We start from the raw sequence: 17,361 nt of genomic DNA on the forward strand, positions 1-17,361 counted from the left end.
AGCATATAATAAGTTATTACATTTTTTGCACACTTTTGTTTATAACGTCATATTTGAGTTTAAGACTTTTTTTAGCGATTAAGCATTCCAAAATAGCTGTGAAAGTATTATTAGCAACAAAATTGAAGTGACATGTTTTTTTTATTATTTTAAAAATATTCCAGCATAGTTAGAAATTCATGAGTGTTTTTTTTGTGTGGGTTAAAAATATTCGACCTTTCACTCCCCCTCTTAGAATTCGTTTGTCGTATAATAATCTTCCTTAAAATATGTCCCGTGTGAAAAACCAAATCCCTGTAGTAATACGTGCCTATAAAATCTCCAACGACAAAAACCAAATGCTTCACGAAATCAGCGGTAAAAAACAAAAATTTGTTCCACTAAGAATTCTTGTCCGCAATAACTGTCTCAAATGAGCGACTTATTAGACAACGTTTTAAAAAATTATAAAGTTACATGAAATCCACAAAGTCGAACCAACAAACACATCATCATTCAGCCATTACAAATAATTCAGTTTAAAGTCTACAAAATGTTATTGACCCATGAAAAAATGGTTTACGTGCTGTGAAAGAGTTGAGAGACATGTATATTTACCCCCTCAGTGGAATGGTTTTGGATGGTCAATTTCTAGTTTTAGACTTCACAAAAGGTGATAATATAAATAAAACCTTCAAATCATTAGAAGATACATTTTATGTATCTTCTAATGATATGAGGGGAGGGGGAGGGTAGATCACACGAAAAGGGGCATAAACTCACTCGTGATTGAAACAAAAGAAACAAATAATTCGGTTTACTGGGGGGGAATCGATGACAAGCCAGAAGGGCTCGAAGATATTCCGACCACGAAAGAGGTGACCGGTGAAATTGAAACGCGATTCACGATGAAAAACGGTGGAACGACTACGTGTTTTCGTCGGGGCGTTAGGTGAGTGGGGTTCTCAAAATCAAGCCGGTGGTCGTTGAAAGATAATCAATGAGGTGGGGGGGGGGGGGGGGGGGGAAGAAAAACGAAAGACAATTCGTGATAAGATCCAATACTACGGAGACTGGGCCATAGCACGGACGCCGGGGTCGTGATGGAAGTGTTCGATCTCCGTGGTCGCTCATTGCGCATAAATTATCGATTATGGATCTTTGCGCGCGCCAATAATTATCGATCTTGCCCGCGAATTTTCGGATGACTAGTTCGTGATAACAGAAGGACTAATGCGTACCGGCCGGTGTTAACTCTGCCATAAGCTTGGAACCCCGACGCTATAGGGAACTCGTGCGATGGTTTTCTCGAGTTGGAGACAATTCCTCCTCGAGAAGATGTTCGATGATGATGACCGTTCCCATGACTAGGTTCTGATAATTTTTCTGTTATTTTTTAGGCTCTTGGGATTTGGGAGGGAATTACTTGGGGCAGGACTCGACGAGGACTCTCGTTCGGGGGAAAACGAGAATTACAGTCCGTTGAATTTTACATGTCGATGATGGTGAGCGCCAAAACGGTCGAAGAAACTTATGACTAATAACAATGGCAATAAAAAAATGGAATAGGCGAAATTGCATAAAATGGTATGGTTCGCAAACAGTTGAGAGATATGAGAAAAATAGCGATGTGAGTGAGCGGTGTGGTGGATTCCACCACGACAGGGGGCGTTACGGCTCTGCTACAACGTCACAGCATGTAAGAGAAAAATATACTGATGTTTAGAGTAAAGAGAAAATATACTGAATAGCATGTTTTTCAGTTTAAACTCCCCACTTTCAATGTCTTTGTCAAAACTCCGAATTTTGTTTACTTTCCCGTTTATCAAGAATTTTTCCCAATTTATTATTTGCTCTTTTACATTAATGGACTTGTTTTTTTAACAGAAATTTTTTTTTCTGTTAAATAACTTGTGTAGATTATGATTATTCTGATTTTAGTAAATTTATCCAATAAATCTGAATAAATTTATGAATCTATAAAACTTAAAATTATTATTCTCTGGCTCGATATAACTCTATATAACTTTCAAAGAGAAAAATGAAAAATTTTGATTTTAATTTCTTTGAAATAAATTAATCTTTCGCTTCCAACTAAAAAAAAAAAACAATTTTATTTAGTATGAAAATAGGATCCTTTGCCAAGAATCTTGAGACCATACGGAATCCCATAGTCTCCTTCCTCTTATGTGAAACTTCGAATAAAGGTTATGGATTATGGTACGAGCTTGTTTTCCAGAGTCACTATTTCTGTACTGAAAACGAGAACTGATTCACGAATGAACTACCGATGCTGCTCCGTATGGCCTGTTCTATATGTCTAGACAAAGGAATAATAATAATAATTCGATCTAAAAATAACTCCGTTCGGGATTCGTCGGGTGAAATAATCTCGAACCAGAGTTCTCTCCCTAAATTCCGTGGTTGGTTAGCTAACCAGTTGTCGCGCCGTTATTGGGCGAGACTATGACTGATTTTCTTCGTTACATGTGAAATATGATTTTAAAATAAAAATAAATGTTTTTCTACGATCAGAATTTCTTATCTTCTTTTTTTTAACTAAAATGAAACAAATTTTTTTTTTGGGAACACTAATTTAAGGAGTTTCGGTACAGGCAATACAATGTTGCCATGCTAAACCATGCTAAAAACATAAAAAATTTCAAAAAGTTTAGAATTTTATAAAATTTGGTGAACATATTCTTTAGTGCCAAATTTGGCAATACAAATTTTTTAAGATTTTTCTTCTACACAGTTATCGAGTAATTGATCACTAAAGTTCACGTGTATAAGCATAGCGTTTTCATATATATAGGTATACATTCCGGGCATAAGAAATCTGCTTTAATGCGTAATTACTCGATAACTAAGTAGAAGAAAATTTTGAAAAAAATTGTGTTTTTGCACTTGATGTTGAACAACATTATCACCAAGTTTGATCAATTTCTTAATATTTAGACTTTTGTACCGAAACTCCTTAATGAGTTACAAGAGATTCAGATCGTTATTTCCATTAGATATAAGCACTGGTTCTTGATTGGCCATTTCCGTTGGAACAAGCACGCAAACGCTTTCATACACAAATTTTCTACTGGAATTCTCTCGATTTTTGACTTAATGCTTAATTTTGATATTTTGTTGTATTCTGCGAAAAAATAAAGTGAATTAATATAGCAGAATACAAAATATACGATATTTAGGGAAGAAAAAGAATTTTCTGGATGAAAAGTAGTTTCTCCCCCTTTTCACAGAGAGTCGCGTCGAGCGCTCGAGTGCTAACTCACGTGGGGCGTGATTCAAATGTGAAATGAAGTTAAAGAAAAAGGGGTTGCCGTTTCAATACATAGTAGCAATAATCATAAATGTGACGCTTGAATATAAAAATACCATCTAACATGTATGATTTCAAAATCTTTATTCATTTAATGATTTTTTGTGAAGTCTAAACCTAGTTTTTCAGTAACGGAAACTACCATTTCAAAGGAGTAAATGTACATGTCTCAACTTTTTTACTGCGTCCATCCTGATTCTTTATGGTTAAGAGTCTCGATAGCAACTCGAGACTAGAATATTTACGAAAAAGCTAATCATACAGGACTTCGCAAGAAGCATCGTGATTCTACTATGTCCATTTTCAAAAATTCTTTTTCCAATGTAAACTGAATGTCAGCATTTTGAAGAATAATTCTTATCGTCATTATAGTTCTTTCATGCATCATGATATCATGGAGCAATTAATATGTTGATAGGGATGCAAAGCGAAATATTCTATTGTATTTCGCACCTCTTCCTTTAGATCAACCGTAGTCCCATTACTCTATCCAGTATTGCGACAATCTATTAAACTATTAAAATTAAAATAACGGTATCAACGTATCTACAGTAACAAGGTAGTATGTCATTCTTCTTCTTCTTCTTTTTCTTCTTCTTTGCGCACGATAGCCACATTATGTTATTTTCTTCCAATAGATAAAAAAACCTTAAGGATCAGTATCTGGGAACAAGCATGTGAATCATTGTTTGGAAAAATGTTAAAAACGTTTGGAGATGAAATTCAAAGAGCAAGGAAAGAAGGAGCATGAACAATTTAGAGGCAGTGCGTCGTAAAATCTTTAGTCCGCATTTTATCAGTGAGAAGTCGAATATGGTGGTTCAAATAACAGGTAGTGATATATTTCGGGAATATGATGATAATCTCACTGGCCGCGCATGTTGGTCCAACCTCATATGGAGAAAATTATCTCAGGTTTATTATGAGGCAATATATTCAACTAGTTCAAGGAACTCAAATTGGGATAATTTTCTACACACAATTAAGAAATTATTTTTCTTCCAGTGTGTATTCGAAACGGCAAGGATGGTTCTAGCTGACTGGTAACGGCTGAATAAACAACCAAAACAATGGCTAGCAAGGAGAATGTTCAAACCTTTAAGAACAAGGGTGAACCACCTGATACAAATTTCAATAACTCATCCAAAGTCGACCGTGCAATTCTCGATGACAAGTTTTTGAAGATTATTGGAAAGCGTTTGAATCTTGAGAGACTTGTGGCTAATGAAATTTAAAAGATCTCCCAGTGCATTGGAAGAAGATAATTTGTAAAGGACTTCCGAATAAGGAAAGATTTCGTATGATAAATAAATAAATATCCATCACCGAAAAATTTCACAGTCATCGATCTGCCAAAATTGTCCGTGAACGTACTTATTGAGTGTATAAACGATGTGAGTCGACTACTCCCGGATTTACAATTCGAGGAGTCTACATCAATTAGGAAAATTCCGAGACATACTCAAAATCTACTGTGGTTGACTATGGTAGATGAATTTTTGTTTGGAAAAATCTTTATGGAACATTTGAAGAACGCAAGATTTTACCAGAGGGATTCAGGGCTCGAGAAACACGAGGTATAACAGCGTCACTTGCAAAGGAGATGTTAATCAACCATGAAATAAGTAACTTAGTGGGCAGGTTACGATTTTTCTCTCATAAATGGATCCAAATAATCTAGAATTACGTAACTTTGGATTGGGTAACGGTATATAGTATTTCAAGAATACCAGTATGAAAGAAATCTTGTGGATCGAAACTGAATGGCCAGAAGCAGAAAAATAATGTCCGTAATAATCTCACGGCTTCACTTATAAGTAAGTTCGTCGTTTAATTACTCAATTTTTAGCGATACCCCACTCCTCTCGATCATCTTTTCCTATATTGAGGAGACGAATTTCTTCGTTTTCACGAACTTTTTTTTATTGTTCTGTGGAGTGGCACCTGCTTGAAACCTGTTTTTTTCTTTTCTTTCTTTAATATCCGCTCCCATGTGGATTCCTTGAATGGTTGGAGAAATTTATGAGGCTTGCCGTAAATTATAATGTATAGACGAGGGAGTGGAGCAGGTTATTGCGCCAGGCATGTGAAGATTAAGTTCACTATTTAAACTTGGTTAAGTTCCCAAACATGTAGCCGATCGTGGGGTGTATCGATTCCTCTAGTTATGAGACGTGGTGTAAGAAAAAAGAACCCTTACTGATATTGAACAAAACAATAACTGTGGGAAATGATGACATCGATTGCTTAAGCTCAATTCCTTGACTAACGAATCTTTCGATAAGTTTTTTGGGTTTCAATTTTTTAAATGGTATCCACAACAAATAAGAAATTTCATAGAACAATAGAAATATTGAAACTTTCAGAATTCCATTTGTTTCCAAATTAAATAGTCGACGAACATTCGAACAGGGCAATCAATATCAATTCCAGCAACCCTGTATACACTCACTTACATGTTTGTTTAATCAATATTGTTTGAATTCATTTCTATGCTTCTCTATTTCCCTGAGGTTAATGGAATGACGAAGTACCTTTCATTATACATCCCTCGTTTTGCGTCAAGCGGACGCCATCGAACACCTTGAATATTCTGTATCATGCATGTGTAATATGTGCATATGTTACGATATAGACGATTTCAAAATTATACGTAAGTTACGGAGGCTAAAAAGTTACTTTTGTGCCAGAAATTCTCGTATTTTTCGCAGTAAAGGAAATATCTTGGAGCTACGTTGATTGAAATCGTTTTCATAAAAGTTGAAAGATCCGTTCGGTGTGATAAAAGTTTTTAACAAGCACCTCGAAACAAATAGTGCAAGATATGATGGTATGAGACCAATAGATATACGTTATACTACTTTTTTGTTCACACAGTAAAAAAATCTGAAGTCGGTGAATGTTATCATTTGTTTCTTGGTCATTAGATTTTTGTAAATCACTTATTTTGCAAAAAAAAAAAATCAGTATTTCTTATATTTTTTCGTTCAGTCAACGAATCAATTAGACACCTTCACGCGTATCCACACGATTGATCGGAAACCAGTATTCACTTTTTTTACTTCGAGACAACATTCACTCTAAAATTTTTAAATCAATAACTGCATCACCCAAAGTTTTTGCATTTTGGCAACCCTTTATAAACGTATAGTTAAACAACTTTCAGTCTTTGGTGCAAATCGATACGGGAGGTATTTTTTCGTATTAAAGCTTTGGAAATTGTCGTTTGAACCTCCGGAGGATATCTCTTCCACAAATTATCAAGTTTGATTGCATTGACGAGAAAACTTTAATCCATCATAAATTCATTCTCATTAGTTCGATGCTTTGTCTGAAATACCAGGCAAGTAACAAAAAAAACCAGAAAAAATTTGAGAAATTTCTTGTGCGTTTCGTCGAGATCCTGCAAGAGGGTGAGTTGAAAAGATACGCTGATGATCGGAAAAAGAGAAGATGAAAAGAAAAGCGAAGGATCAACATCACGCCAAATATATCGCTGGTATTACACGGCCCTCCTTCAAATTGGATCGCTCCTATCTCCATCGATTCGCTATCGGGAGTTCGGGATACCCCGACATAGTATACTTTCTTGGTGAAGCCTCGTCGAATTCTTAAAGTCTCGACCGCAAGTTTGAAAGAATACGCACACTCAGTATGTACATATAAGGATATATAATGTGGTACAGGGAGACCGGGAGAAAACGGGGTACGTGAAAAATTGCGGAAATTATTTTTTTCTTTATTCTGGCAACTTAGTATATTTTTCGGAAGAGGGATCAGAAGGATTGCTTTTAAAATTTTTAAAAGAGAATGCAGAAACGAAAAAAAAGAATTTTGAAAAAATATCTTTCAATCAAAGTTGTACGGTAAAAAGGAGTCATCGAATGCGAGCTTTTCTTTTCATTTCGGTGGAGGAGCTGATACACAGTGAAGGTCACCTCCACTTTTTTAAATGGCACTGTACTTTTTTTTCAATCATCTTTTAAAGAATAGCAAACTGCATAAAAAACATTTAGTCGGTCAAAGTCGTTCAAGGCCATTCAAGATCAAAAAATGACATAAGCTTTATTTTTATGTGAAATGAACTTTATTCACAGAAGATGTTCAAAGTGATTGCCATTCGAATCAATGCAGTATTGTAATCATCTTATCACGGATTGTGAAGGTTTTCTCACCATTTCGGCACTTATCCAATCATATGCTCTAACAACTTTTTCTCGCACATCGTACAAAATTTTACAGTAGTTTGGCCGTAATCTTGCCATTCTTACTGTCGTTTTCATGAATGTAGATAATGGTAACAAACCTACAATGTACACGATACATTGTACGTTAGTGGTAGAAAATACACCACATTCTTTCAAGAAACGTTAGGTCTCTATTATTAGAAGAGATACTTTTAGAGACGAAGAACAGAATGTGGAATCAACACAATAGGTGCCTGGCACATTTTTCGCTGTTAGCTAGGAATGAGCAAAAGAGATTTCCAAATCGTTGAATTGGACGCGGAAAGCTGCATCGTGGGCGACTCGCTTGCCAGACTTGACACCTCTGGATTTTTTCTTGTGGGGATACTTGAAAAATCTCGTTTATAAAGAACGCCTGACGATCTACCAGAAAGAAATGTTAGAGCATGTGATTCGATAAGTACCGAAATGATAAGAAGCTCTAAACAATCCGTGATAAGAAGATTACAATACTGCATCGATTTCAGTGGTAAGCACTTTGAATATCTTCTGTGAATAAAGTTCATTTCACACAAAAATAAAGTTTATGTCATTTTCTGATCTTAAATGATCTTGAACGACCTTAATCCACCGGATGTTTTTCATGCAGTTTGCTATGCACTAAAAGATGGTTGAAAAAAGTACTGTACCATTTAAATAAGTGAAGGTGATCTTCACTGTGCATCAGCTCCATCACCGAAATGAAAAGAAATGTTCAAATTCGATGACTCTTTTCATACCGTATACAACTTTTTATTGAAACATTTTCTTGTGTCGTCGATAGTTACCGAGATATTAGAGGTGGCAATATTTGAGGTGCCCCCTGTATATGAGCAGCATTGTCGCTTGTTTAATGACATAAGTATGCGTCAAGTCAGACACACATTTTAGAGTTTTGACCAGTATTTGTAGTTCAAATGAAACTACCAAAGAGGTATTCGCTTTCATGCATAAATTAATTTCCCATTGAAACACACTAATATCAATTCAGCAGTGCTTTTTGGTTGAAAGTTATTGCGTATGAAAAATTCTACATGCTTCAAATAAAAAAAAGAACATAAAGGTGAAAGATAAGAACCCGAAATATACATGTTGAGATTTTTCTCTCGTATGATGAATTTTTCATGAATAATTAGCAGATTCTCGTAACAACAACTTCGATAACAGTGATAGTGTGACAGACGTAATGTAATTAATAAATGGATCATTCCATGTCAATTCAATGACGTTGTGACGGTGACCTTCCTCGATTTTTTTGATTTTTTAATATGTTTTTATGCATGTACAAAGAAGCCTTCAGCTAAATTTTTAGCTCGGTATCTCCACTCTTTCTGGAGTTATCGATTTTTGCTTCAAAAATGTATATCTCTGACTATAATTATGATAATGTCACTTAATACGGGTTATTTTTTTTTAATTTTTAACGCTCTTTCTAAATAAAAATTGAAAAACGGAAAAATAATTTTTTTTAATGCTTTTTCGGCTATTTTTAGATTGAAAATTGGTTTTTCGTTCAATGGGACACTCGATTTTTTTTTAATTCGTAAAATTCTACGTTAAAAAACAAAATTTTGGAGCCGTATCGCAAGATGGGCTTCAAATAACTTCTAGTATAAAAAATTTAAAAACTTTTTATTTTCTGTCATTTCGATTTGTTTTTCCTCTAACATCACGTAACTCCTTCAATCAGTCTCAAAATCCATAACTTTTTTCTTACATTTTACATCTTACTTAATTCACAATCATTATAGATTTTTTGTTTCATTTCTTTTTTTTTTAATACTATACGGATAAAAATTTCGGAGTTCTATAGTGCAGTCATCGCTATTTTTTTAGTTGGAATGGAATAACCAAACAGTATTGAGTTTCTCAATATAAAGTGATCAACAATCTTTTACATATTTACGAAGTTTTTGTTGGTCACATTGATATCTTGTTTGATAAAAAAAAAAAATTGATCACACCCGGAAAAGAGAACCTCGAATTCGGTTTCCTGAAGTAAAATAAATCAACTTTCCGATTCTCGATATGAGGAGAAAACCCAAATAATATTCAAGAATAGCGTGTTCATGAACCATATATTTTTTGGTACAGTTAAAAGAGGAACATAAACATTAAAAATAATATTCGTTATTATCTCAAGCATCAATCAAATGTCTCTTGGAGACGTTTCATATTTGAAACTGTGGCCACATATATAAATCTTGAAGAACTCTCCAATTGTGTATTTCATTTATCTTCGCGCAGGGCGAGCACGATATTTGAAGTGTCTTGAGAATCAAACGAATGAGTACTCGTTTTTTTTCTTTCGTACCATTATATTTGTACATAGTGCATTTGGAGCAGGAATAAAAAATTCAGTTTATTATTGTATGTTTATTAATACAACAATTGTCGATCCCTATGGGGACATTTACGAAGAACTACCTATTTCTTGGGATATAAGAATTAATATCTTCCAGAAACGTCTCACGTCGATGTTTAAATACTGGAGTACTCTTCAATTTCTAGAGACCGAACCTATGCGAGAGTCGGTATCACTGGAAATGTACTTTTTTTTCAAGTGGCGAAAAAATGGTTCAATAGATTTGCCGGTGTTTTTCATGTTTTTGTAGATAACTTTTGGGCAAGAAAACTCAGGGGTGTCAAGGCCGATTTAAAAAGATTTCAGGCTTGAAATACAGAATTCCTGTCGGGTAAGGGGTGGTTTGTGTGACTTTCATAGATATATGTTTTTCCTTAGCATTATTTCTTTCCCTCTCTTTTTCTCTTTCTCTTTTCTTCTATCTGGACATACCGAAGGAAAAAAGATTGGTGCGCTGTACGTGAAGCGCAGAGACCAAGCGCGGAGGGGGGGGGGGGGGGGGGTAATCGTTGGTCGGGCGACAATTTTTCTTCCGCAAATCTTGATCTCAAGTTGGTTGTGAGCTCCAAGATGCATTTCTAGAGCCAACATATACCGTACATCTTCCCCAAGACTTTCGTTACGTATGTGGTCGTTGTTGCGGGAAGGACTTGGGCGTAGAGGATAAGCGGAAGTGGAAGTGGCGTATGCATATCGTATACGTATTTCAGCACATATTTATATATCTCTATATAGAAAGAGAATAGAAGAAGGAAAAGGGAGCGCGAGTGGCGCTTCCAACGAGAAATATTCGTTGGAGTGATAACTGTGCACGGAATACTTTGTGGACTGAGCCGTGCTGAAAAAATTCTAGGACATTGAGTTTCTGAGATGTCCGTTGGAAGATGGAAAGAATTTCCGCCTCTTTGTTCTCTGTTCATTGCACTGCTTCGCATCGGACTCTTAGTTTAGATCGTTTCGTGACTATAATCATTTCTGCTCGTGACTCTTGACCCGATAAGAACTAAGGCCTATTTCATTTCACAGTTAATCAAATATTTTTTTTCACCCTGTTAGATTCTGCGCGCTTGCGTGCATTCCCGTTTCGCGTGGTTGATCAATATTTGTCACTTTCACCACTCCAGCGAGCCAGCCTTGCCCGAGATCGATAGGGCATGATAAATGATCTCCTATCAATTTTTTCAGTCCTTTTTTTATTTCCCAGCATCAGAACAGAGTCCTTCCTTCATATTTTAGCCGTGCGAGTTTCAGAGTTCTTCAAAGTTTATTAAAAAAAAGTGTTCCACTCAACGAACACCTTATTCGTATTTATCACGAAACTTTCCTTTTTTAAAACTTGAGGCGACATTCATCTCGAAGCTTTCGCACAAAAAAAATTCCTACTATTCGTACCTCGTTAGCACATTGATTGAGGGAATCAATTGGCGATACGAGTAGCCAATTAATTACATTCTCTTTGACTAACAAGCATTCAAGAAAGTTCTATTAAATTCTTTATACCCGACTTTGTCCACGAAAGGTCCATGAATAAAAGCAATTGTGAGGGAAAGTCGTTCTTGAAAATTCTATACCCCCATCATATCGTATTTAATTCCACAGTTGATAGATTTTTTTTTTTATTTTTCCTTATTTATTGATGCATGCTTGCGACTCTATTAATTATTCAACTGATTAATAAGTCATTCGGTGAAGAAATTATTTGCATTAATGCTTTCAAATTTTCTGTATTAAGTTTATAAAGTCGATAAACGCTGTAAAAATTGTGTATAACTCATTAATCGAGCCCGGACTCTAATCGTATGATAATTTCTTCATGACAATTTTCCAATAAAAAAATCCAAAACTGTAATTTCAGAGAGCCAGGTACATATTTATGGCATTAAAAACATACCATACTTTGCATAAGAGTTTAATTAGTCAATGTCCAATCTCGTCATAAATTACGTAGCCTCGTTGGGCACACTCCGAAACATGTCTATGGCATTTCGATTTAAGAAGGAAAGTCGATTACGTGTATTTTTCGCGTATCAACGTTGAGCTTTGAAATATGATATAAAATGTAATGTCCAATATTTGCTTAATCAAGGTTTTTATCCGATCCCCCCGAACAAGAATGTGAGGGAGTATGAAAAGGTTGCATAGTTCCAGCATCCCCAAAGCAAACGTAAAGAAAAAAATAACTCGAAGCTTCTCGGTACCTTCGTCAACCGAACCATACAGCAGAGGATTTAGTTCAACGATTTCCCATATCTTCTGTCTTACGCATTAACTTCATATAAAAATTAAATTAAAAATTTTAATATTAAATATTAATATTAAATTATTTTAATTATTGGGCAAACAAATAGGACGATCGAATGCAATTCCGTACCTACTTGTATACTAAATACTAAATATTATCACTGTGTAGCATTTCATTCTCGTAGATAATCCATCTGCTTTATCGATCATTTTTTAATGCAGAAGTATAATTTCTTTCCATTTAGCTTCAGTTTTACTTCGAATTAATATTACATTTACTCATACATATTTTTCCAATCAGTACATTTTCCAATCAATACATGTTTCCAATTGCAACAACTGGGCAACTGAAAGCACACGTTGCAAGTTCAAATATCCAATTGTACGTAGATTTGCATAACGTTCCAAGAGAATATGCGGGCATTCTTTCGTTATTTCTTTGTTGCATTTTCTCGTGTTCCTTCAGGCTTTTACTTGGCGCAGGGATATGTTGGGAGCTACTACTGAAAACTTGATACGGATTGCTGCTTTTGTTGGACGATACAATGCGATGGAAATTATTGAGTGCCTATTTTTCAACAGACATAAGAGCCCAGAATTTTATATGTCAATATTACTTTTAAAAAAATCTCGTTCTCAAATTGTTTTGTATTGTGCCTACGGAAATATTATAGAATTTTCATTGCTATAATGCAAAATAATGCAATTTTCACCAAAAAAAGTATACATTTTCAAATGAATATATTCGTAGTAGGATTTCATATTGGTTATCAACAACAAAAGTTGTTCTATCATCATTAAGCTGACCCCTCTGCAGTTGATGAAAAAAATATAACGGCGCGAGATGCAGAAGATTAGATATTAATCTTCATATGCGTTTTGTTATTTTCCGTTTCTTTTTATTATTAAAAACGAAGCACTATGACAGGCTGTTGTAGCGATAAAAAAAAAGTTGGCCCGATGCAGGCGGTGAGTGTGCAATTCGTCACATGTCACGAAGCTCGGAGCACTGTCATACAATCTGTGATGTAGCCGGTGTTATAACTGTATCCATGATAATATAATTTTTTTCATTGTAACGATATAAATAGTTTAATTTTTTTGCTCGCTATTAAAGAGATAAAGAACAAAGGTGAAGCACTAAAGAGAAATAATGCTACACTAATTCTATTATTTCCAATGACAAAACGAAAATTCATTTTGTAGATAAATGTTGAGGGCGAAATGTTAAGTACACAAGTAATCTTCATTCACTTTGATTACAAAACTATTGGCGTATTGGCTGTTTGTTGATGGCCCCATGAATAAGGTGTGTGGACCTAAATTTCCGGAACGTTTTCTTGCTTGAAAATAAGGGGTGTGCTCAATTTTTGTTCACTAGATTTCGATCGAGTCGAACTTGGTACTGTCGACATTTCAAAAGGGTCGTAAGTTATCTCTACAATGTTGATGACTCTCTTTAAGCAGAATTTCGGAGGGTTTGTAGTTAACTGAATGGTAGGAATTCGGTTTGGATCATATATGAATTTAATCATAAATGATTTGCAGTAAATATAGTAACCCATTTAGCTTATCGTTTTATGATAGATCCCTTAATAGTCAAGATCGTACTCACCTTGCAGATATGGTACGAGCTTGCACATAACCTCGCCGAACACGAAGTCTCGAAGTATCGTACCGATAAGAGTAAATGGCATGCACAAAACGCCGAGCATAAGATCCGAGACGGCAAGATTAAGTAGAAACACGTTTGTAATGGTACGCATACGTTGATGTTGAACGAGTGTCAATATAACCAACGAATTACCAATTACAGCTAACAGAAAAATAATTGTATAAAGTGGAATCTGCACACGACCATTTTCCCACCAATAGTTTTTTCCGTGCTTTATCAAAATCGTCGAATTGAACGTCGCTAATCCTGCGAATCCATCGGTGCTCACGTTTGACATGGTGTCCTTGAGAGAATTTCATATATAACTCATCGTTTATTACTGTCACGATTCTTCTTTTACACTTTATTATTTATTCGAGGAACATCAACGCTCAATTATTGATTCCGAGATTTTATCGAAATTTCTTTCGTGTTAATTCCGAAATCCGTATTACCTTACTCCTGTTCCAATTGCTTGAAGATGTTTCACTAAATATTCCCTTTTCGCTATAATTTACTCATTTTTCTTCATCTTATGATTAAGACTTTATGAAGCACAGCAAAAAGTAGCGATGACGATTCAATTAAATGAAACAAGTTGTGAAAAGTTCGTTCTTTCGCAATCTCCTATTTGCCACAACCTGCTTAATAGGCGATGGAGATACTCTGTACTTTTGAGAATCTTAAGGTTTTTACTCTTCAGACGATCATTCATATCGTCAGCATCGTCACGTATAGATAAATAAGTATGCGTATAAATTTCTATTGGAATGATAAACCAAAAGGCGTGTTCCTCATGACAATTTTTTAAATCGAGTGAAATTTGTCACGAAGAAAAATAAAAACACGAAAGAAAAACAATGGATTGAAAAACTTTTCTTAAAGTGCATACAGATCAGCCACTTTGTTTCTTCGTCATTCCTGGTTCGCGAAAATTCCCAGAAGAAAATGTACACGGTGCTTCGTGAGTTTGGGCAATGGACCAAGCTGTGAATTCCTCTTAGTAGCGAAAGGATAGAACGGACAAGAATGATCGAAGAAGAAGCTGAAGAAGAAGTTGGTGGAACGTATGAGCCCCCAAACTCGGCCAAACTTCTCGCACGTTCACGACTTATATATTGCGTCATCAACGGGGATGCGGGACTATTGATGAAAAAAAGACGATTTTATTTTTGTTCTCATTCATTGAGGATTATATGTTCTCCAAGGTATTTTCAAGTCACTGTGTCACGAAGAGAGATGATATTTCAATGTGAACATTCTGCTGCTTTTACTGTGTGACCAATTGAGAGTTTAAGTATTAAATTATTTTTCTTTTTTTTTTAATGTATAACTTCAGACGGCCACAAGTTATTCGACCACTCAAGGATTATTTTACCATTTATCATGATCATTGACGATCTGGTCTCGAGCATGGCATTTGGTACACACAAGCTAAAATTACAGCTTTTCTTTGCTTCTTACATTCACCATCGTATTCCCTTCTCATATAGAATTATTTCGTTGATGCGTTATGCTACCATAATAGCAGCATCGGAAAAGCAAAAAGTAGTCATAAATCATGCCAATGATGGAACTTTATGTCAGCTGTTTCATTTACGAGGTCACGACGATTCGAAAAGCCGTTAAGATCTGGATCTTCAATCTTTATAAATTGTTCCACCCGGTCACTCTTTCAAACGATGTTTACATTTCGAGCTCACAAAGTTGTTCTTTTGAAGTCAAATGGCACAAAACTTGTGACGAACGTAATGTGACCTCTTCGAGACGGATGTTTCGCTTCTTCATTAAGATTCTACGGTTTATGAATTTAATACACGACACTATGTATTTATGACTCTTGGTCTTAGTCGTTGCAATTTTCAAGAAGAACCTTGAAATGTTCACCAACCAGCACAAACATTAATAACCTCTGTTGCTGCTCCTTACTATTTAATTACTGTTTCTCTGCAAATATTTTTTGACACGTGCTTTCTCGCTGTAAAACTTTCAGCTTAATTATTGAGGTACTTTTGTTAAATATTTCAAAAACTCGAGGATACGAGCCGGGAGAGTTGAACATTCGAATGTTAATTGAATTAGGGTGAACTCCATGTAATGGATGAAGTTTTAAACTTCCGAACTTTTCCAACTGTATACACACTTTGACTACCGACCATGATCATTTTCATTTGAGGGTTCTCTGCTCATTGGCCGATTGAGTTTCATTCAATTTTCCTCGCTTTAACACGCACAGAGACGAAAGTATCGAAACAAGAGTTCACTCCTCTCTTACCCCCTCCCCCCCACACACACACACACGCGCGCGCACACATACACACAAACACACACCGGAATATCGTGGTTTTCCAAGCACTGGCGATTTTGCTAAATCACTTGCTCTACTAGATATCGTTCGTTGATATAATCGCGACTGGACCACCAACGGCCGCATCACCAACATGCTCACTTCCTGTCGACGACGACCTCATTCGTTTGGCCGCTCTCAGCAGCAATCCTCCCGTGATGCTCGCGAGGGCTGCCACTTGCCAGCATCGCAAGCGCCGCAACAAACCCTCCTCCCTTTCCCATCCTTTTACCATTCTCGACTTCCCTCCGCCACCCTGTTAGCCGTCTGGCTCTACGAATAAGGGTTTAGTACGCTCATCCCTCGGGCTCGTGCGCCAACGGACGTCCACCACCCACGAGTTTCCGTTCCCAGCACGAACTTCCTTTTTCGACTGCTCCTCTCACTGCATCTTATTTTCATGCTCACCGCAGTTCTTTGCACCCCATTCTCAAAATAATCTTTTCAATCGTCACATCTTACACCCGTGAAGCAACTTACACTTTGAATGAACGTTACGAAAACCGTCGTGAGACCGGCAAAAAACCTATGCATTCAGCGTTTGTGAAATTATCCGAAAATTTTTGCGCCGTAATTCTGGAGAAGTGTTTTCGTAATTATGATTATTTTTAAAAATGAATATAGAATTTACCAGTTACAACAATCCACTACTCGAAACTTTTTACATTATTAGTAAAAAACTTTTCACTAATATTTTTTGAAAATTTGAAAACATCTTTTTTTTAAATTGAAATATGGAAACATTTTTTTGTATACATCAATCTAATGTTTTTTTTTTTACTTTTCTCAACATGAATTGTTCAAAGTTTCAAACACACTCAAAAATTACATGCCATTTTTAAAAATAACAGACCAATCGATCAACGATGCTATTCAAAATAGGAGCCGACTCTAAAAACGCTCGGAGCATTTTTGTGAGTCATCACCATTCTTCATGAAAATGCCTGTCTATCGATTTCTATATCCGTTTCTTATGTAGGTGGGTGAATTTTCACTCCCTTGGATCTTGTGTCCCATCGTTTTCTCATATCTTTGTCACCGTTGCCTTGAGAGATTCACGAGATAGATTTGATAGACGGGCAGTGGCAACTGGCATTCAATCAGGTTCACGAGCTGAACTGTTTTTGCTTCGGTATATTTTCCAGCGGACCTCTGACAATTTATGTTTGCGATCGTGTTTACGATCAATGATGTGATACTAGTTTATTCACAATCTAC

The 17,361-nt window shown here is 35.8% G+C and overlaps 1 protein-coding gene across 1 annotated transcript in view; it reads right to left on the reverse strand.

Annotated features, from left to right (window-relative positions):
• The window catches only part of LOC122405844 (cholecystokinin receptor type A-like), a 92,563-nt gene extending 76,383 nt beyond the window's left edge, over nt 1-16,180 (reverse strand). The window contains exon 1 of the mRNA XM_043410859.1: nt 13,758-16,180. Within this exon, the coding sequence (XP_043266794.1) occupies nt 13,758-14,094 (337 nt within the window). The 5' untranslated portion in view covers nt 14,095-16,180. The remainder of the gene's footprint in view (nt 1-13,757) is intronic.
• Nucleotides 16,181-17,361: the final 1,181 nt, after the last annotated feature.

This window comes from Venturia canescens, chromosome 2 (genome assembly GCF_019457755.1).
Source record: "Venturia canescens isolate UGA chromosome 2, ASM1945775v1, whole genome shotgun sequence".
In the NCBI taxonomy this organism is placed as follows: Eukaryota; Metazoa; Arthropoda; class Insecta; order Hymenoptera; family Ichneumonidae; genus Venturia; species Venturia canescens.